The sequence below is a fragment of the Oryx dammah genome, unplaced genomic scaffold, assembly GCF_014754425.2.
Source record: "Oryx dammah isolate SB20612 unplaced genomic scaffold, SCBI_Odam_1.1 HiC_scaffold_19, whole genome shotgun sequence".
NCBI lineage: Eukaryota > Metazoa > Chordata > Mammalia > Artiodactyla > Bovidae > Oryx > Oryx dammah.
The window spans coordinates 35,479,267-35,501,956 of NW_024070203.1; the positions used below are offsets into that span (position 1 = coordinate 35,479,267).

Sequence of the window (22,690 nt, forward strand, 5' to 3'; positions counted from 1 at the left end):
ATGTGATCCTATTTAAAGTTTGGTCCAAGATCACTGAGGCTTCCCAGATGGCGCTAGTGGTAAAGAACCTGCCTGCCAACGCAGGAGATGCAAGAGATGCAGGTTGGATCCCTGGCTCAGGAAGATCCCTGGAGGAGGGCATGACAATCCTACTCCAGTATTCTTGCCTGGAGAATCCCATAGACACAGGAGCCTGGTGGGCTACAGTCCATGGGGTTGCAAAAGAGTTGGACACAAGTGAAGTGACTTAGCAGGCACGCCAGTATCACTGGCCCTTGGTTATGCAGGAGTGTGCAGGAAAGCTCCCTGACACGGTGCCCCGGGGAACCTTCAGCAGGTCTGGCACTTGCTGTCTGAGTACCCAGGGCTGTAGAAACAAGCATCTTTGTGGGGAGGATGTGGGAGGCTGACCTTTCCATGCCAGATGGCACAGTTTCAACAAGGCCAAGTCTGAGAACAAGGTGATGGGGAACGAGCTCTGAGTCCTCAGGACACCCCACCTCCGCATGCACCTGGGCTTCTTCTCAGCCCTGTCCAGTGCACGTTCAGCCACAGACCCTGACCAAAATGATGAGCAATTCACAAGAGAGAGAGGATTATCTCACTTCCACACATGGGGTCACAAAAGGTCAGATGTGATTTAGTAACTAAAACAACAGCAACAATCACTTCCACAGCAGTTGCAAGCAAACACCAAACGTGGACTTTTTTTTTTTTAAATTTAAAAAACTCAACAGAAAAACAGAGCACAACATTATTTTCAGAGGCACTGGTTGCAAATACTAGTCTAGACAGCAGACTGGTGCTTGTGGTCTCCAGGTACATTCTGTCAACAAAGACACTTCTTCATTGAAACAGTTGTTGTGTAACTGTGGGTATCCGGGGATGTCAGCCACAGAATTGGTCTTCAATTTTTCTTCCTGGCGCCAGTGAAGCCATCCATTACATTAAAGACCCCCATGTACTCAACCAAAAGCAGCCCCAGCTTGAGGGGCAAGAAGCTAAAGAGAACACAAGAGGGAACATCCTGGTTATCATTCATGGGACATCTTTATGAGTTCCACTGAAAAGCAGGGCCATTGACTTGCTGCAGAAGACATCAGTCACTCATGCCCACCTGAACGTCCCTGTCTTGAGGTCACTTAGGGCTCTTCCACCATGTGGGAGGACACCGGCCCAGGATCTCTGTGTTTCTCTTTGCTTTATTTACATTATTCACTCACTTCTGTGTCAGTCTCAAGGCCTGACTACATTCTGTAATGATGGACAGCCTTGAGGAGTCTTGATCCTGCCTTGCAAACTTGCCCTGTTGCTCACAGTGCAACTGAGCTCTCAACACTCTGTTCCTCCCACTGTCCAAACAGGTCATTGCCCTTTCTTTCCTGGACAACAGAGAGAAGTCCATGCAATTGCCCCTCAGAGCTTTGGCAAGACCCAACTAAGACTGTCCATCTTCTCTATCCTGCTCGCCCCTCCTGACACTTTGTTCCTGTCCATCATGACGTTCACACGGCAGGACAAGGAAGGGCACAGTCAGCCAACCAGAGACTTGTCCTCGGAGCGGGGACAAGAAAAGGGCCCTGGGCTCATGGTCCCTCTGGGGGCAGCCTGAGATATCCAGGGGGTTCCTGCCCTTCCTAGGTTCAGGTCTCGGTCAAATATTATCTTCTCCATGTGGCCATCCTGACGCTTAAATCAGGATGCATCCTAGAGCCCTTGCTCCACAACAGGAAGGGCAACTGCAGTGGGGAGCCTGCTTACCCCAACTACAGAGTAGTCCCCACTCGCTGCAACTAGAGAAACGCCCACGCAGCAGTGAAGACCCAGCACAAACGAAAACAAAATAAATAAATAAATATATAAAAAACTGTTATCTCCCCCCGCCCTCCACCAGTTATCTTTTAAATGGCTCTTCTCTGTTGGCTCTGGAGTAAGCTGTTGACTGGACTGGCACGTTGAGAATTAACAGGAGCAGAAACATTACCTTTTTAAAAACACTATGAAGTATATAAACTTGGGCATATACAGGTACATGTTTTCTTGCAGGATAGCATCTACTATCTTCCTGACTGCATATTCTGGCTCCAGAATCGGTAAGAGAGAAGGACAGCTGGGGGAGGTGGGGGAGGGTTAAAAAAAATAAAGAAAGAAATTAGAGAAAGCAGTTCTTAAAAATTACAATAAAACAGTTCTGAGCTTCCCAGGTGGAGCTAGTGGTATTGAACCTGCCTGCCAATGCAGGAGACATAAGAGACACAGGTTCCATCCCTGGGTCGGGAAGATCCCCTGGAGGAGGAAATGGCAACCCACTCCAGTATTCTTGCCTGGAGAATCCCAGGGACAGAGGAGCCTGGCAGGCTACGGTCCATAGGGTTGCAAAGAGTCGGACGTGACTGAAGTGACTTAGCAAGCATGCACACACAAGACATTATCATTTATTGGCTTCTTTTCCTTCCAGATTTGATATTTTTCTGTACTTGCTCTCTTATTATCAATATGGTGAGTAATAATATAACTAGAATTTGAAGTGGAAATCAGGAATTCTAATTAATACAATGATGTTATAATAGGCACATGTGTGAAACCAAATTAAACAAATGGCCTAAATGTTGCAAAGCTCATCTTTGAAAGTAACTGCCTGTCATCTGATGAGTGCAGACTGTATATTTACGCCCCTTCAACAACTTCTTGTTCTTCTGTGGAATCAGGGATGAGAGCAGGATGGAGCTGGTGGCAGAAAGGGGGTGTGTGACAGGAGTGCCAAGGAGATGGGGGAGCAGGTTGAGGCCAGCCTTGAAGACGTGGATATAGCCTTAATGTTTGTGTGCTGTGCTCATGCTTGGTTGTGTCTGACTCTTTTCGACCCCATGGACTGCAGCCCACCAGGCTGCTCTTTCCATGACATTTCCCAGGCAAGAATACTGGAATGGGTTGCCATTTCTTTCTCCAAGCCTTGATAAACTGTCACTATTAAACCCAGTGTCTTAATCACTAACACATCTAAGGAAATAAATTCTAAAACGGTTTATAAAGCAGGCTAAATGCTAGAGAAGTCTTTTTAAATAACTTTAGCCAGAACAAAATAAAATCAATGGTCAATCATTTTTCAAAATACAGTTCCTTTGAAATCAAACAATATGCTTACCCAGTAGTACATCCGTCAAACATTCCGGTTTTTATAAAAAATGGACACACGATAGTGGTTTTGATCCCGTTCTGTCCCTTGGCAACTGATTCTAAAAATATTGATTCAGCAAATCCATTGGCTGCAAATTTACTTGCACAGTAATCTGAAAAGACAAATGATACTATAATATAGTGTAAAGTTTTAAAATGGCGTTATAGGAAGATTTCCTCATAACATGAATACTGGCAGAGACAAATCACTTCAGAGTTCTTGTTTTACATGATCTTGGTCTGCTCTGCCTGGAAGAGGTGAGGCGTGAGTGGGAAGGTCGGTGATCACCTCAAGGTCAGATGACAACAGCCACGTGGGCTTGAGGAACAGCAGGGCTGCCAGGAGTCACACAGTTGAACTTCACTCCTGTGGCAGTGATGGTAAGGCACTCTGCAGCCCTGATATGGGGCACCAGATGTGGGCTCTGTCCCAAAGAACTCTGGCCCAAATGGGGCAGGAGGACACATAGAAGAAGAAATAAAGTAGTAAGTCAAGGGACTTCCCTGGTGGTCCAGTGGTCACGAATCTGCCTTCCAAGGCAGGGGACGCAAGTTGGATCCCTGGTCAGGGAACTAAGATCTTACATGTCTTGGAACTACTAAGTCCACGAGCCACAACTATGGAGCCCATGCACTCTAGAGCCCTTACTCTGCGACAAGAGAAGCCCCTCTATGCCAAAACTAGAGAAAAGCCCAAGTACCACCACAAAGACCCAGTGCAGTCAAAAAAAACATACACTAATAATAAGTCAAGCGGGAGCCTAGGCGGCAGAGATCAGTGTTGGTCATGATACCTGTAGAGCAAGTTTTCTTCCAACTCGAATTCTTCCACTTCCAGAAGGAAAACAAAGTTTTTCTTATTTGGGCTTTCCTGGTGGCTTAGACAGTAAAGAATTCGCCTGGAATGCAGAAGACCTGGGTTTGATCCCTGGGTTGGGAAGATCAGGGCATGGCAACCCACTCCAGTATTCTTGCCTGGAGAAACCCATGGACAGAGGAGCCTGGTGGGCTATATATAGTCCATGGGGTTGCAAAGAACACATTGCCCCTTCAACTTCGACTGCTTGACTATCTTCAAATGCAGGGGAAGTGGTATCTGGGTCAGTTTTGAGCTTTCTGTCCTCGGTTACACTCACTTCAAGTCAAAACCTGGGCATTCAGTTTGCTGAAAGGAAATGTCAGGAGAAGAAAAGGCATTTAGGTGACTTATCCTCCCCTCTGCCTCACACAGCAGAAAACACACATGTTGGTGCTCTGCTGGGAAGCAGCTACTTCAGCCAGCAAGAACCAGGCTGCACGTGCCAGGCATAGGGTATCAGGCAGTTGCTGCCCCAGATGCTGGAAAAGACACATAAGAAGTGGCGAGGGGTGCAGGGAGGTGAGAGGAGGGGTCCTGAGCCACCTCTGGGATCATATGAGTCGTCTGGTAGAACTATAGCTCACTGAGCTCCTCTACCCCCGAGACTGGGATGAGCAGGTACAGCCCAGGGCCAGGGAACCTCCATTCCAAGTAGCAGCCCCAGTGGTTCTGGGGAGTTGCTGCCCACGCCGGGAATACTTGTTTCTAAGGGAGCCAGGGAGGAGAGACCTGCATTTGAAAAGAGATGCTGTGTCTAACAAAAGGATTAACAGGCCCTGTAAATACACCTGTGTTATGTCAAGGACCTGTGACTTCTCAGATGTATGAGAGAGAGGGGTAATAATAATGCCTGATGGATTCTAAGGAGGACAGAGGCAGGGAGACCCAGGCTACAGGGAGACATGTACAGACTGCTAATATTGGGGTAACAAGTGGTTCTGGAAACCTGTCTGGCAGCTGAGAGATACTTGCTGAGACCAGTGTTGTGAATCTGGAACCAGCTATGAGTCAGCCAAGCTGGCTGGTTTGCTACCTGAGTGTTGCAATTAGGGTTCTGATGGATGAGCCTTCGGGGGGCACCCTGGAGGGAAGGGCAGGATTTCCTAGAGCCAGCTCCCCAGTGGGCCCTCTTCATCAAAGATCTTGTATGTCTTATCCCCTCCCCACTGCTAATGTCAAGTTGGTTGCAAGGGACATGGAAGTGACAACAAATTCCTGCCAGTCTTTAACCGATGGAACAGCAAAAGAAAGTTAATTTTAGGTTTCCTGGGGTGAAGATATTTTCTCCAAGCTCCCAGCCAGGGGAGACCACTTATGGAAAATTCATAGAGCAGAAGGGTCCTCTCGTTTTTTTGGCTGCACTGGGTCTCCATTGTGGTGTGCAGGCTTTCTCTACTTGCAGTGTTCGGAGGCTTCTCTAGCTGTGGAGCACAGGCTCTAGAGTGTGGGCGCAGTAGTTGTGGTGCATGGGCTTAGTTGCCCTGAAAAGACTCTTGAGAGTCCCTTGGGCAGCAAGGAGATCCAATCAAACCAGTCAATACAAAAGGAAATCAACCCGAATATGCATTGGAAGGACTGATGCTGAAGCTGAAACTCCAATACTTTGGGCACATGATGAGAAGAGCTGACTCACTGGAAAAGACCCTGATGCTGGAAAAGATTGAGGGGGCGACAGAGGATGAGATGGTTGGATGACATCGTTGACTCAATGGCCATGAGTTTGAGTAAACTCTGGGAAATTGCGGAGGACAGGGAAGCCTGGTGTGCTGTGGTCCGTGGGGTCGCAAAGAGTCAGACAGGACTGAGTGACTAAACAGCATATGAGATCTTAGTTCCCTGACCAGGGATGAACCTGCACCCCCTGCATTGGAAGGCAGATTCTCATTCACTGGACCACAAGAAGTACCAGAAGGATCCTCCTTAACACCCTGATTACAGTGTCAGGTGAGTTTGGGGGAAGGTGACTATGCTAATCACTTGTGTAAGGAATTTATAAGTAGGGTCTCTCTTATTTTTTTTTAATTGGAGGATAATTGCTTTACAATGTTGTGTTAGTTTCCGCTGTACAACAACATGAATCAGCTATATGTATATGTATACTCCCTCCCTCCTGAGCTTCTCTCCCACCTCCTTATCCCACCCATCTAGGTCTTTTATGAATTCCAAGCAACTGCATAAGACCTAATGATTCTAAAGTGCATAGTTCAACTTCGTGTAAGTATAGCAGCTGGGCAGTTTTGCTGGATGATAAAGTTCTCAACAACTTACCTTACTGAACATATGTCTTCATCTGTTACCATTTATTACTAATGCACCAAGTCAGTGCTGATTATGAGCAGGAGACGTGATCATGAGCAAGAGCCAGGAGGGGCAGAACAAGGGTGTGTGCATGGCTGGAGAGGCTGACGTGACTGGTCTGTGCACAGGCCAGGACAATGCAACTTGAGTGTGGGCACCTCTCCTTGAGAGTCAGGACCATGCCTTTTAATGTTCAAGGCACATAGTTATCAGGCTGCTGGTGGGCTCGCTGTCCCTGGAAAAAAGGCTAGGACAAACCTAGACAGAGCTGTTGCTCAAGCTGAGGTTGTGAAATATCATATTTCTCTTACCTGCAAGTCCATTTATTCCAACTAATCCAGCTGAACTTGAAATGCACACCAAATGTCCATGGTCATTAGCAATCATAGCAGGTAGAAAGGCTTTATAAGTCTAAAAAGATCAAGGTAAAACATTTAACATTTTATAACACATTGTATTTTTTTTCAGATGTTTATATAATCATCATGATTGAAAAAAATTATTCAAGTTCAAAAAAATACCTGAAGGAAATGGGACATTCAAACTTAAATATCTGGCAAGTAACCATCTTAACTTGTTTAAACTGTGGATCAATATTTTTCTGGTGGTTATTCCAGTATTTTAATTGGAATTTCAATTTTTAAAAATAATTTACTCAAACTTACATTTGCTCATATTTGACTTTTAAAAACACAACAACAAAAAAATAATTGAAACAGTACAGGAAAATCTTAATTGTGGTATCCACAGTCCACAAACCAGTAAGACCACTCAAAGATATGGTTATTTAGATTTGTGGTGCCTTTTTTCCTCCTTTGGCTTATATTTGAATTTCAAATTTTTCCTGAACTTTGTTCACAGGACATGTGGCTATTGGTTTCAGTTTAAAAATATCACTTTGTTTTTAAACTCATCTGGCCTGTCAGGCAGACGTGATCATGAGCAAGAGCCAGGAGGGGCAGAAAAAGGGTGTGTGCATGGCTGGAGAGGCTGATGTGACTGGTCTGTGCAAAGGCCAGGACAATGCAACTTCAGTGTGGCACCTCTCCTTGAGAGTCAGGACTATGCTTTTTAATGTTCAAGGCATGTAGTTATCAGGCTGCTGTGGGCTCGCTGTCTCTGGAAGAAAAGCTATGACAACCTAGACAGCATATTGAAAGGCAGAGACATCACTTTGCTAACAAAGTCCACATAGCCAGAGCTATGGATTTTCTAGTAGGCATGTATAGACATAAGAGCTGGATCACAAAGAAAGCTGAGGGCTGAAGAATTGATTCTTTTGAACTCTCGTGCTGGAGAAGACTCTAGAGAGTCCTAAAGGATCTCTGTGCCCTTGATACATCCAATCAATCCTAAAGGACATCAACCCTGAATATGAATGGAAGGACTGGTGCTGAAGCTGAAGTTCCAATACTTCGGGGACCTGTTGTGAAGAGCTGACTCACTGGAAAAGACCCTGATGCTGGGAAAGATTGAAGGCAGGAGGAGAAGGGGGTGAGAGAAGATGAGATGGTTGGATGGTCTCACTCAATCAATGGACATGAATTCAAGCAAACTCTGAGAGATAATAAAGGACAGAGAAGCCTGGAATGTTACAGTTCATAGGGTTGCAGAGTCAGACATGACTTAGCAAATGAACAGCAACAACAAAGTTGACTGTGCATCTTCGTGTGCCCCCAAACAGACCTGGTGGATGTTTGCTTGTTAATTATGCCTCCTTTCATTTCAAGGGAGTTCCTGCCTAGGCAAATGATGAGGTCACCTGGTCATGTCTAAGCATGGTTACTTTTAACTTCTATGAGCCCTTATCTCACTGGGCTGTTTGAAGGCTTATTCACGAGGTGCCTGGGATGGTACCAGACAGGACACTGGCCGTCAGTACATGATTAGGACACAAGAGCAGCTGTGTCTTTGCAGGATTCCCTGAGCAGAGGTGTGGGGAGGTAGAGCTTAAGTTGGATCAGGAGAGGACAGCTTGAGCTAGAACTGAGAAGTCTGTGCTTTATTTAAGACCAGTACTGCTCTAAGAGTCCACTCTGCAGTGGATTCTGTAAGAATCTGCCTGCAATGCAGGAGACCTGGGTTTAATCTCTAGGTCAGGAAGATCCCTTGGAGAAGAGAATGGCAACTCACTCCAGTATTCTTGCCTGGAGAATCCCATGGACAGAGGAGCCTGGCAGAGTCAGACATGACTGAGCAACCAACACTTTCACTACTGTAAGAGAACAAGAGGAAGCCTAAGTTGTTTCAGTCGTGCCCAACTCTTTGCAGCCCCATGGACTGTAGCCCGCCAGGCTTCTCTGTCCATGGGACTCTCCAGGCAAGAATACTGGAGTGGGTTGCTATTTCCTTTTCCAGGGATCTTCCTGACCCAGGGATCTAACCCACATCTCTTATGTCTCCTGCCCTGGCAGGTGAGTTCTTCACCACTAGCGCCACCTGGGAATGACATTTATAACAAGAAGAAAAAGTATTTACCCATACATGTGCTTTGAAATTCACATCAAGAGACTTTTCTATAAGCTCATCTGGGCAGTCCATGAACTTTCTGCCTGTTACGATTCCGGCATTGTTGATCAGGATGGAAACATCACCAACTTCTTTCTTCACCTGAATTGAATAAGGAAATCAGCACCACCAGGGCAGCACAGGGAGACCTTGGAGATATACAGGTTCAGTTCCAGACCGCCCCCCTCCCCGACCCCACCAGCAGTAAAGCTGACGCCACAACATAGTGAGTCATACAAATGTTTCGGGTTCCTGGTGCATATAAAAGTTATGTTTACACTATACTGTCATCTATTAAGTGTGCAATTGCTTTAGGTTTAAAAAACAAGTTGCCTTAATGAGATGTTTTTTTGCTAAAAACGCTAACCATCATTTAAGCCTTGACTGATCTGCAGTAACAAAGATCACTGATGACAGCTCACCAGAACAAATATAATAATGAAAGTGGGAAGTATCGTGAGAAACAACGTGATGCTGAGACACGAATTGAGCAAATGCTGTCGAAAGAAGGGTGCCGTTAAGAGTTGTTCAAGGCAGGATTGCCACAAACGTTCAATTTGCAAAAAAAATAAAAAATCTTCAGATGGTAGAAAAAATGGAATATCTGTGAAGTGCCATAAAATGAGGTGTGCCCATAATTCTTTACGTGAACTGGATTTATTTTCCTGTGGTTTTAGATGCTTCTGTCCTTGTTAGCTCAGACTGAGCTGCTGCTGCAAGGCACTCTAAAAACAAAGCATGTCTATTTCCTTTGCAGAGTTCATGGCACATCAGAGACCTAAGTCTAATGCCTTTCTGCTCATCTTCGCCTCTTATGATGGTTGCAACACCGGCAATGCTACTTTCCTACAGGGAGAGTTATTCTTATATTCAGTAGTGACATGGTTAGTGACTTTGTCCTATGCTAAAAAGAAGCATGAGCAGCACAGCCTTTAGATGAATGTGGTGCTATATCAGGCATGATACCATGCCATGTAAATCAAGCCCCGGCACTTGTAGCAGTGGGGGTGGGGCAGGGAGGGAATGAGGGAGTATGATAGTCATATGAATGTTTCAAACATACAGGAGCTCAGAACCTGTCTGTCCTGTTTTCACCCCTTGGCTGGTTCTCTTCTCCCCAACACCAACATTTAGGTGTAAGGTCTGTGAAGGGAGGCTCAGAGGGGCCCCCGTCTGTTGCTGTCGCACTGGCACCGGCCAGACTAGATACTTAATAACTTTCATTTAAGAAATAAAAATCCTGGTTGTGCCATTGAAGCCTTCCCTTTTAGAGCAAACCATCAGCAAGTGACCCAGGCTTGGTCAGATTTCTCTTATTTTTTTTTGAGCACAGGGTTTTCCAGGCTTGACGGCAGGCGGTGGAGCCATCCCTTGGCTTGCCTTCCTGTTTTGAATTTCATTCCTGTAATTTGTATCACATAGCAGGGGCCCTATGTTCCCCAAATCAGAGGGAATCCCTGGCTGCAGCACCACCTGCATCTGTCTCTGGCTCTGTTGCTGTGTGTGCACTCATGTGGGTGTGCAGATGTGGGTGTGAGCCTGCCTGTGTGCGTGGTACAGCGGGGGAGACGGGCGGGATTACTGACGAGCAGACACTGCCACTCTCGCTCTCCCAGGAGGCCTGAGTCCCAGCAAGGAAGGTGACGCGCTCGGTGTCCACTAGCCAATGAGATCCCTAGCCTTGGCGAAGTTTAGGATTGCAACGGAGACCAAGGAAACCTCACGTTTCACGTTGAAGTTTTCGGATGGAAGTGCTGGAAACAATCTAACTTAAAGTCTGATATGGAGAGTGGCTAAAATATTTAGTCAAATCAAAGCTGAACAGCAGTCAAGGCACTCTTCCTGGGGCACAGTCACACGCTGAACGGGGCTGTGTGATTCTGAACAATAAACGACTCAACCAGGATGCCAGGTGGTGAGGATGGACTTTCTGAAATTGGTCCCAAGCTATGATCTAGGAACACAAGATTTCAAAGTTACTGGGCTCTGTGGAAGTAAAACACTGTCACATCAGCTCTAAAAATCTGCACCTTGATTATTCCTCTATGGGATAAAAATTTCCTGGTTACCTTTCCTCTATCAAGAACAAGATGTGGAAATGGCTGGTTTATAGTATGAATGTCTTAAGGTCTTTTGTCTTTAAATGTGAACCAGTCACTGCTTAAGAGTGGCTCATAGCCAGAGAAGTGGCTCATAGCCAGGGGAAGTCAACCTGGCAGGAGACTGTGTTCCAAGTGCAAAGAGCTTAGTTTGCAAAAGTAGCTGCAGCAGACCCCCCTACACTTTGAAAGGTGGTCCCCGCACAAGCCCATGCCAGCTTGTCTGGTCTGGATCCCCAGACTTGCCAGGCAGCCTGCGATTGGTGATGGTGGTGGTAACGCATGTATCAGATGTAAAAACAAAAGTCACAACTTAAAAGAAACTCACTGGCCAGAGACCTGCACACCCCTCCACTGGGGAGTCAGATGAGAAGCTGCAAGCAGAGCCTCGTTAGAGCCCACAAGCTGGGCAGGAACCTTCCAGCAGGCACATCTACTTTCTTCCTTCTCTCGAAAACAGGGAACTCTGAGAGCCACAAAAAAGTAGTCCAGGGGAGTGATGTGTGCAGTGCTCGTGCAACGAGCGGTTAGAGAAATCCTTATGAGGGAAGAGGAAGCGGCCACCACATGGGCATGTGTCTCCTCGGGCTCTGCAAATCCACTGGAGCTCTGGGCTCCTGAAAGTGTTCTTTATACATACTTCTCTACCGTCACCAAAGGGGCAGCTGCAGTTAAGAGTCTTTAGGATGAATAACATATTTGCTTTTCATATGACCGTGAGAGAAATGCAGGTTGAATGGAAATCACTGTTTAGGGTGGGGGAAACAGCTGGACTTGCAATCAGGCTAGATACGGGTTCACCTCCTGGCGTGGTGACTTCCAGCAGGTTATTTACTAGCCCTGCTTCTCAGTTTTTGTTATGCCTCCATGAAGGGTGCTATAGCCTTTCTCTTACATGGTAACAGGGGCCTGGACAACCAGCACATGAGCTGGCCAGAGGGCATTCTTCAGAGTCAAGAGACTCGCATCCTACCTGCAGCTCTGCTACTTATTACCTGCACTTCTCAGTTAAGTCACCTGAGAAACTTACCTGCACTAAGTCTCCATTTTCTTATTTGTGAAGCGGAGATAATAAGAGGCCTGACTTTATAGGTGTATAATTCAGAGGGTGCCAAGCATGGTGTGTGGCACATATCAAGAACTCAAAAATGCTAATTCCCATACCCTGATGTTTTTTAAAGAGAGGCAAATTAGTACTGAGGAAGGCAGAGAAACTGATGGACATCCGAGACTACATCAAGTCCTTACTGCCCTTAGGAAGAGCAAGCACACAGGTTTACCTGGTTGGCCACTCTGTACACCTCCTCCTTCCGGCTGCAGTCACAGGTATAGGCATAGACCTCCTTGGCTCCAGCTTCCCCAACCATCTTGCAGGTCTTCTCATTACTCTCCTGATTGATATCCCAGAGCACAAGCACCGACCCAAGCTGGGAAAATTTGAGGGCTAGGAGCCTTCCGAGTCCACTTCCAGCACCTGTTATAAGTACGATTTCACCAGCAACATTCTTCCGTGGCTTTGGGATTATAGCAAAAACTACAGCCTCCACAAGAGCCAAAGCTGATTTTCCTAAGAAAATGAACAATTTCTTGGTTGACTTCAGCTTGAGGGCCATGTTCTGGCTGACACCTATAAAGCAAGAGGGACTCATGTAAGGACCTTATTCCATGGGGCCCATACTTCCTTGCAGAAGTGAAAGAAACTAAGAATCATGATGTAATCATCCCTGTTGGTAGCAGACTCTGAACTGAGAAGGGGGGAGGGGATCCACAGGGACCATCTCGACCAACTTGCATCATAGTGCCAAGCTCATCACATCCCCGAATGCCTGTTATGTGTTCTAGGTGACAGAAATGCTCGTTACCCAAGAAACTGTAACCACAGCTACATTTAACCCAAAGCAGAAGCTCACTCTTTATTATAGCTAGTTTTTCTCCATAATATGTCCTGTAGGTTGATTTCACCTTCAAGGTCTTGACCCTATCGTGTTAATGACACAACTGCTCCCTTCTGGTTTTATTTTTTGCCTCCTTTGAGGTTTCTGTTTTCTCATTGCACTGTTGTTATTTAAAATTTGAGATTCAAGAGAAAAATGTTGAAATGCTGCTTGTATTAATGTACCTGAAGAGAAGTAATTAGACATTCTAAACCTTGGCCCCTACAACTTGCCGTCAGCACAGGTACCTGTTTTCCAGGCTCTGAGGCCCCCATGCTACATCCCTTACTACTCGGCCCTGCAATTGTATGACATCTGGGGAAGGGGTGAGATAGCTAGGCCCTGCCCCTGTCTGGTTTGGAGCCTGGGGCAGGCCACGCTGCTCCTCTGGGCCTCGGTCTCCTCACCTCCTGGTTCTGTGGTCTAGGGTGGTTTTGCAAGTAGAATGAGAATGTTTGCGCATGTGTGAGCGCAATGCTGCCTCACAGCTAGTGCTTTATGATGTTAGCTTGTTTCTCAGACTCACAGTGCTGCCCACAGGAAGGTACCCGACAAGTTTGCTGAATGAATAAAAGGCAAATTTATATGAGGCTCAATGCCTCTACCCTATCAGTCACTCACACTTTAGTGAGAATGAGCTTATAAGATGCTTTCCTAACAAGCACCTGAGAAAGAAGGGAATGTCTTATTTCTTCCAGACAAGGAGAGAAGGGGCATACTGTGCTTTGCGCGGGGGTTTCCCTAAATGGGGTGGCCAGCTGAGAGCTGGATGTGAGGACAGAAGATGGACTTCATTAGTGAAGTGAAGCAGTTCCACACTGACTTTGAAGCTTGGCTGAGAACACACTAGTTCTCATAGATTCATTAAAGGATGGCTTGAAGCATGGTCAGACCCTTAGGAAGTGGCAAACTAAATTGCTGCTTCTTGTCTCTTTCTACAGATGGAGCCTGGCAGGTCCATGAGGTTGCAGAGTCAGACACAACTGAGTGAGCATGCAAGCATGCGTAGATGGGACCAAGGACCAGAAAGAATGTGTGTGTGGCTTAGCCAGGATCCCAGTCTAGTTTGTGCAGGCTAGGTGAGCTCATTGTCACATTTCCTGGGCATGGATCCTGTGCAGATACAATGCTGGGCCCTGGGGCTGAGTGGGTGGGCAGTCTCCCATAATCTCTGCCCTGGGGAGATAAGAGTCTAATGAAAGAATGAATATAGCAGTACGAGCTGCAGTGTTATAAAGAAAACTGTGTGTGTAGGGGGGCACTCTAGAGAGTAGCCAGGAGACCTGCTTTAGATGGGAGTCAATGGAGGAGGCAACAGGCGAGATCTGTGGAAAGTGACCTTTGATTGGACATGCAAATGATGAACGGGGCAAGGGAGGGCTTGGGAGCAGCTTGCCCAGCACAGGGACGGAAGAGTGTGAGCCTCGAGGTAGGTTTGCTCTACGTGTCCAGGGAATAGGCATGCTAGTGGGGGTGGGGGAGCTGGATGTTCCAGTCCAACAAGGAGTGCTTTCTGCTGTGAAGCACTCAGCTTACCACACTTTGGATGAAATGGCTCTCAGACTGTTTGTCATCTTTGCTTCTGGATGACTGATAGAATCTCTCAGGCCCACAGGACTTGGAGAGAATGTAGCTTAATGGGTGAGCAGTGGTCTTCAGATTCTCATTTTAAACACACAGTCAGGGGATGGATTCCTTCAGACCTGAAGGAAGAGGGTCAGACTTCCCACAGGGATGCCATGCCTTGGGCACCCTCCCCAGGAGGCAGCCTTGGCATCATCCACACTACTTCCATGAGAAAATCCACATCAGCTGGCTGTGCATGAAACACTCCTCTGTGAGAAAACGCACGCTGGCCGGCTGTGGACAACTCCTTTCAGGGACACCATGATGTATGTCTTCGCCAGGGGGACAATGGTCCACCTCTCTCCTCAGCGTCTCCAGCACCATGAAGATAGCTGGAAGCCTCACCACTCTCCTGGTTGATGTAAAAGTTACTCATTTCAGGGGTTCTAGATCTCAGTTTAACCTTGTCTCCATGCCGGCATGACACAAGCCCTAGGACAAGCCACTTCTTAACCCAACCCTGCAGATGCCTCCCAGGTTCTCTAGAGCTGGGCCTCCTGAGGTCCCCCTCATTTGGGGTTTAGGGTGTCTGCAGGGTACGGGCACAGGTAGTGAGGTCTGGAGATTGTGGGTTGGAAATCTTGATCTGCCACCGACCTCTCTGCATCCTTGGTAAGAACTATTGCATCTCTTGTGTTTCAGTTTCCTTCTCTGAACAGGGGGATTCTACTAGAACCAGCCAACATGTATGAAATATGGAAAGTGTGGAAGTTATACGAGGTTAATGCATGCTACATTCTAAGTCGCTGCAGTCGTGTCTCACTCTGTGTGACCCCATGGACTGCAGCCCGCCAGACTCCTCTTGTCCATGGGATTCTCCAGGCAAGAATACTGGAGCGGGTTGCCACGCCCTCCTCCAGGGGATCTTCCTGACCCAGGGATCAAATCCTCGATTCTTATGTTTCTTGCATTGGCAGGCAGGTTCTTTACCATTAGCACCACTGGTATTGAGGAGTATAATATGATCTCTACTGCTCCTTCTGAAGGGCTTCCCAGAAAAGAATCTGTTACAATGCAGGAGACACAGGTTCGATCCCTGGGTTGGGAAGATCCTCTGGAGAAGGAAATGACAACCCATTCCAGTATTCTTTTTTTTCCCCTCAAACTTCATTGTTGTCTTATTTTAAGAAGTTGGCACAGCCACCCCAACCTTCAGCAGCTATCACCCTGATCAGTCAGCAGCAATCAACATCAATGCAATATTCTTTACCAGCAAAAGGACTATAGCTTGCTGAAGGCTAGGATGATGGTTACATTTTTTAGCAATAAAGTATTTTTTTGATTGACACTCCAGTATTCTTGCCTGGGAAATCCCATGGACAGAGGAGCTTGGTGTGCTGCAGTCCATAGGGTGGCACACAACTTGAGTCAGATATAAATTGGCGACTAAACAACAACAACAAACCCATGTGAAACTTCTGAGCAGATTGGAGGGGAAAAAAAGGTACCCATTGTGCCATGGAGCACAGCCCTCTCCAGGAGGCAGGGAGTGAGGGTGAGGGTGGAAGGAGAGGAGTTGGGCTAGATCTGAGTGCTGCCAGGTTTATCTCCCATCCACACCCACCTACTATGTGCCAGAAGAGTGCCAGACGCATAGTGACAGCAAAATAAATACCAGCTAAGGTTGTGACTGGTGTTCCAGCTAGCATATGAATTACAGATACTCGGCTATGCCAGAGAAAGAGGCTAATAATAATTACTGAGGAACACAGGTAAATGTCTGGCTCTCTCTTAAAGACTGCTCCTTAGGAAGTCAGGGAACATATGTGTTAAATTTCATCAGGCTAAGACTTCTTTGGCGTCTTCATCCCATGGCTTACCCACTTAGTCTTATAGCTGAGCTAACTTGGTGCAGCATAAACAGATGAGGCCTGCCTCCCAGGCCAGGGCTCTGCTGCCCTGCTAAGGGGGCACGGGGTGAATTGTGTGTGTGTGTGTGGAGGGGGGAAGTCTGGAGAGGGGCAGCGACAGACCAAGGCCAAGGTGGGTGCACAGAGCAGCGGAGAGTGGGGCACCTGGGCACAATGCCCGAAAGAAAACGAGGACACCCTGGACGGGCGGGAGGCTGGCAGCTCAGTTCTCGGGGACCGGGAAGCGTTGATCGCCGACGCAGTGGGGCCTTGGGGCCCCTGCACCCAGCCGCCGGGTCTCCCCAAACGCGCATGCTCAGCGCCCCCACCCCCATTAACCTTAACGCCGCGGGCTGGCCTCGCAGGATCCCAGCCTCCCGGAGACCTCGGTACTCACCCGGGACAGCTGCCGCACAGAAGCCAGCCTGTTCCGCCGCAGGCACCACGTCTCTGGCTTTAGCCGGGTGAGGTTCGGGGTTTATCCCTGGCGCCGCCTGGAGACCAAGGCCAAAGGAGAGACGGCCGCGCCCACGCGGGGGTGGGGCGCTCGCGGGCCTCTGGCGCCCCGGGGGCGTGTGCGTTACTATTTTTTTCTTCCCAGGCTGCCATATTTGGAAGCTGGCAGTTCTGTCTCGTGGACCCGACGTATACCTAGATTCCGGGCAAGTGCATCCCCCGGGGACGTTTAACATTTGCGATGCCCATGGCTGCAGCTTGGATTATCGAGTCAGAATGGCTGGGTTGACAGGGGGCCCTGGCACCAACAATTAAAAAGTTCCCCAAGCGTTTCATAAACGCAGATCGAGGCTGGGACCCTTGGAGAGGAGAACACGGGGGAGGCAGATGCCCGGTCCGTACGGGGAGGGAACCAGGTACTGTCCCTGTGGCCCGCAGTGCGGAGCAGAGAGGCCAGATCTGGGCTGTGTTTAGCTGTTCGGATTCCGGCCTGGGCTTTGGCATGTGGGCGTGACACAGCTCGGGAAGCTGGTGGATGCAGAGCTGGCAGGGGGCCTGGAGAAGTCGGAGAAGTTAACAAACGCGACAGGTGTTTATTGAACATCTCTGTGTACAAAGATCCAGAGACATAGCAATGCAACATATGTTGGGAAGAAATAAGAGATAATAATCAGCGAATAACTTTTGGTCATCATTTACTAGGTTACCAGTGAAATGAATGAGGGTGGAATTTCATGGGCGGCATGAGAAGGAATATCAGATTATAGGGTGCTAAAGGAAGAACTGGGAGTCAGAACAAGATTGCATTTGGAGTTTACTGAGGGTTAAGTAGGACACCCAAGAGTGCCCAAGGTGCACAGGAGAGCTGCTTAGCCAACACGTATCTGGGACAAACCTGGCTGTGTGATTAACTCAAGTCCGTGTGCTGGATGCACAGTGAGGCCAGACACACTGGCATGTTGGAGTCTGGAGCAGAGAAGTGTTTACTGCAGGGCCCTGCAAGGAAATAAGGAGGCTCATGCCCTGAAAAGTTTCCAGCAGCTGGAAGGGTTTTGGCAAAAATTTTCTTGGTTGCTTTACAATATTGGCTTGATTTCTGTCATGCATCTGTTGAGGGAGTTTTAATTTCTTTGGTTCTGTCTCATTGACACGATGGACGGACTGGTGTTATTGCCCTCGGAGGGACCAGAGTCACTGTTGTAGCCACGCGAGCCGGGAAAGAAACTCACTCAGAAGGACAATGCAGATAGTGGAGTGCGGTTTACTACACCATTTACACCAGAGAACCCAGGGCAGAATCTCCTCTTAGCCAAGGACCTTGACCAGTTTTTGTGAAAACCTTATATACTCTAAGTGTACGTGCCCAAATCCGCCTCCCCAAATTCCCTGAAACTAGTCTGAACAATTGAAAAGAAAGATATAATCAAACTTAACCTGTGATTCATTTACTTTAAGCCTAGGTAGTTAACAGTGGACAATTATCAATAGGCCTGTGGTCATACTCCAATAAGCATAATAGAATGTATGATTCTATTCTGTTACACAGATAACTAGGGTATTCTTTTAGGCAAAGGAGAGTCTAGGTACAAGCCCTGGGGCTCTTTCTTCTGGGGGCCTGGTTTTCCAGCTGGTATGTCGTTTCCATAGAAACTGGGCATATAGGTCAAAGTCCACAGTCTGGCCCAAGATGGAGTCCTGCTTTCAAGACAGAGCCTGTTCTGACGGTTTCTTCCTTCATTATAGCTCCGTGTTACAGCTCAGTTTTATTTAGAAAGCGAAGGGAACTATATCCTTGAGTCATGAGGGCGGGCCAACCCTAAAGATGTGAAGAGAAGCCAGACCAAATTTGGTTCTTCTTTTTATATGTTTTTTCTCCTCCCCCTGAGCCTACCCTGTGTAAACTGGGCTAGCCAGGAGGGCTGTTTGTTTTACCTGAGGTTCTCACTCCAGTCCTCGGACCTTCCTTTGGTCTGTTTTCCTGGACTTTCCCTTTCTTTGTCTTTTAGCCACTGCCCTTCTGGACTCCTTTTTCCTATTCTAACAAACACATCAACATGAATTAACCATAGGTGTACATATGTCCCCTCCCTCTTGCATCTCCCTCCAACCTTCCAGCCTTTTCCACCCCTCTAGGTTACTGCGGAGCCCCAATTTGAGTTTCCATTGGCTATCTATAAGGGCTGGTGGGGAGAGGGGTCCCAGAATGATCAGTTTGAGCACAATTCTCTGATGGGCTAATGGTGAGGTCACAGGGTCGTGTCACAGAGGTTAGCAAGATCAGTCCTTAGGTTCCAGGAGGCCTGGGGCTGTGTGCTCATGGTGGTTAGGTACTTAACATCTTCTATTTGGTGGGGATTTTCACAAATGCAAAACAGCTCAGAAAATTTGCATCTAGTACTGTTGTCTGGGTCCTTCAGATGGGAGCTACAGCAGAGGATATGGGGGAAGGCCTGTTTCAGGCAGGCTTCATAGGGTCCTGCTGGGTTACAACATGAGGAACTGCACATTTGTTCTTTATTTGGCTGTGAGAAGAGTCACGTGGGTGGTTTAAACCTGGAGGAGTAGATGTAGGGGAGAGTCTTGAATGCCTTTTCAGCGCTTAGGGGAGAATGGTGTGTTCCAGAGGCGGTAAGGAGCTGTTCTGTGTGAGGGTGAATAGGACAGGTGTGTGTGTTGGTTTCGTGTTGGCAGGCGTCACCCAAGGACATGTGCTGTAGGGGGCTCTGCATGGCTGGGGGAACTACAGAGCTTTTGGGGGAGGCAATGAGACACAGGAAGCACACATGTGCAGGTGATAGAGACAGGCAGGGAGGTGTCCCAAGTGCATGGAAGAGGGGGCCCCCTCAGCCTGGATGAGGAGAGGCAGTTGGCCAGAAGAGCCTTCCTAACTCAGAGACAGAACCCATCAAATGAGGGGCTGACTCAGTGGGAAGTGAGAGCGGGCTGTTACCAAGTCCAAGCTCGCTCTGCTTACTGCATGGAAAGTCAGTGATTCTGAGACGAGGCCTTGGGTCTAAGAAGAGACTTTATACGGGAGCCAGTTGTCTGAGAATATGGTAGGCTAGTGCCTCAAAATAACCATCTTGTTGGGGCTTGGTTGCCAGGATTTTTATGGATCAGAGATGGAGGGGTGAAGAAACAAAGTAAAAAGACTATTCAGTCCTTGCCAATATCCCCTAGAATGGCAAGCTTCAGGCAGGGGAATTTGTTAGTTTCACTCCCTAACAGTCCTTCACAGATGAGTAGCTTAGGTTATCTCCCTGCCATTATGTATGCTTGCAGTGACAAAAGTGGCAAGATGAGGGTAAAGGTCATAGAAACGGATCCAACATAAATTCAAAATTAACCCTTCCAGCTTACAGGCCAGGGCACAGAAAAGTTGGGTGATGGATTCAAGGTCATGTAGCCAGCCTGCAAGAATTCAGAGGGAGGTGAAACCATTGGATGGCATTTCAGGGGACTCTGAAGAGCCCTTGGTCCTCTATGTCTCAGAGCAGAAAAAATATGGCAAGAGGCAAAGTGATAGATAAGAAGCAATTTATTAGAATAGGATGCTTGAGAGGCCTACAAGTAGGTGGGAGAAAAGGTATCAGGCTGAGAACTTACTGGGCTACAGTTCTATAATCAAAGGAAAAGGGAGGGGGGAAAACTTATTTGACTTTCTTGAATAGATGAATTTCTTGAATAGATGAATTTGACTTTCTTGAATGTCATGCTTCCATCATCAGCTTCTCCTCTGGGTTGGGCAGGGAAGATTTCTTGCACCTACATGGTCAGGCTAGGGCCGCAAATTATTGTTTTTTAATGTATGCAGGGAGTGTGTCCTAACTTACTGAGCTCACTGGGCAGGATGTGGGGCTCATGTCACCTTTGTTTTATTGTTTGGAGGTGCATCCTGTGTTTCTGTGTCATGGTTTTGTTGCTAAGCAAGCCTGCTTGATTTTGTGGTTAAACTAACCTGCTTTTTTTGAGTAATCATTAACTTAAAGGTGTCTCCCATATCTTTTCTACTGCCAGTCCCCTAGTGGGATCACTTGTGTGTGTCAGTCGCTCATTTGTGTCCAACTTTTTGCGACCCCATGGACTGTAGCCCGCCAGGCTTCTCTATCCATGGAATTCTCCAGTCAAGAAGATTGGAGGGGATTGCCATTCCCTTTTCCAGAGGAACTGCCCAACCCAGGGATCGAACCCTGGTCTCCTGCATCACAGGCAGGTTCTTTACCATTTGAGCTACAGGGAAGTCCATGAGTGGGATCACTTACTTTGTCCCTTTACTCTGTCCCTGTCAGGGGGGCATTGGGAAATGCCAGCCTTCTATCATCTTCATGGTTTCTCTGCACTGTCCCTCTTCTTTCTGGTCAGTAGTTCACAGTAGACCTCAAGAAAGAAGTCTCCAGCATTATTAGAAAGCTCATTAAAACAACATGAATGTGAAGCAGTGGGCTCCGCTGATGATGACCTTCAGGGAACTAGAAGCACTGCCTTTGGAAAAGGCCTCCTTTTGACTTGGTATGGGGAGCACTCATAGGTGACTGGAAGCCTGAAAACTATAATTACCTATAAAGGGTCCTTCGTGGCAAAGTCTAGGAATAGACAGTTTCTGATGGTGGATGTAGAATGGTTGATGAACACATGAAAGAAAATGCTCTAACTTTATTCTTAGAAAAATGCATATTAAATTATTTCTTGCCTGCCAAATTGACAAATATTTGGAAAAAAAAGAGAGAATGTCTTCATATGGCAGTGATGTAAATGAAACATTTCTGGAGAGCAAGTATGTATCAGGAGCTAGAAATATATGTAACCTCTCATCCCATTCCATCTATGACATTAATCTTTACAAAATAATTGGATATCATTTGTTGACTCCAGGAAGGAAAACTGGCCACTGGGAGGAGCATTTTGACTGCTTTGACTCATGGAAATGTATTACTTTTTCTGGAAACACATATGTTACTAAAAATAAATTGATCTTTAATTTCTAAGAAATATGTGCAGATGGAGTACATATTTTTAAAATAAAATCCTATTCTCAAGGATATAGAAAAATACTCTTCATGTGATATAAGTTTAAAAATCATAGTATAAGACTCAATATATGATATGATCCTATTTTTCTATGAAAACTTTGTCTACATGCATTAGAAATGCTGGTAGTGAATTCACCAATGTCTTAACATTATTTTTATTATTATTATTGAATAGTGGAATTTTGGTTGATTTTATTTTTTCTTTGTGTCTTTTTGTATTTTCCAAATTTTCTATTATGCACTTTTATTTCACAGTAAAAATTTTTCTTAGAACAGACACACACAGATGTTTCCATTCAAGATGGCAGGATGAGTATAGGCATTTATTCCTATTTTCTTCCAAAATTCCTGTGAAATGAAGGGTAAGATGTTAAAGTGAATTTGAACATAATAGTGTTAGAAAAAAAGAAAGGCTGTCTCAGTGGGGACTGACGGGAGGTCAGTAAGCAGATGGATCCTATTTCCAGAAATCAGAGCAAAAGATACCTTAACCTAAAACACACTCAGGGAAGGCACTGGAGAAATGAGTCATTCTTAACAAAATCCCCAAGTAACTGCAATCCAGTAAATAAACACAAAGAGTGGAAATAGGATATAGATCATCCACATGGAGTACGAGTCTTGATACAACAAGAAAAACAAAACACTAAACGTACTGAAATAAAATATACAAACGTTGTTTTGTTACTTCTGCCACTGGAAACCAACAATTTTTTAAATCTGACTCCATAAAGAGTATGAACTCTCATATAGTAAAAAAATATCATAAGCAAAGTAAAATAGCAAGCAATTGACTAGGAAAAATATTTTCACATAAAGAACTGACAATTAGTCATAATTTATAGACTTTGTA

The 22,690-nt window shown here is 46.5% G+C and overlaps 1 protein-coding gene across 1 annotated transcript; it reads right to left on the bottom strand.

Annotated features, from left to right (window-relative positions):
* Positions 1–619: 619 nt before the first annotated feature.
* SDR16C5 (short chain dehydrogenase/reductase family 16C member 5) lies at positions 620–16,873 on the bottom strand. The gene is made up of 7 exons (XM_040261257.1): positions 16,749–16,873; positions 12,222–12,568; positions 8,813–8,944; positions 6,646–6,745; positions 3,146–3,290; positions 1,985–2,110; positions 620–1,001 (listed from the first exon to the last, which is right to left on the bottom strand). Exons 2-7 carry the CDS (start codon positions 12,552–12,554, stop codon positions 908–910), a joined length of 930 nt encoding a protein of 309 aa, XP_040117191.1. The 5' UTR covers positions 12,555–12,568; positions 16,749–16,873; the 3' UTR covers positions 620–907.
* Positions 16,874–22,690: the final 5,817 nt, after the last annotated feature.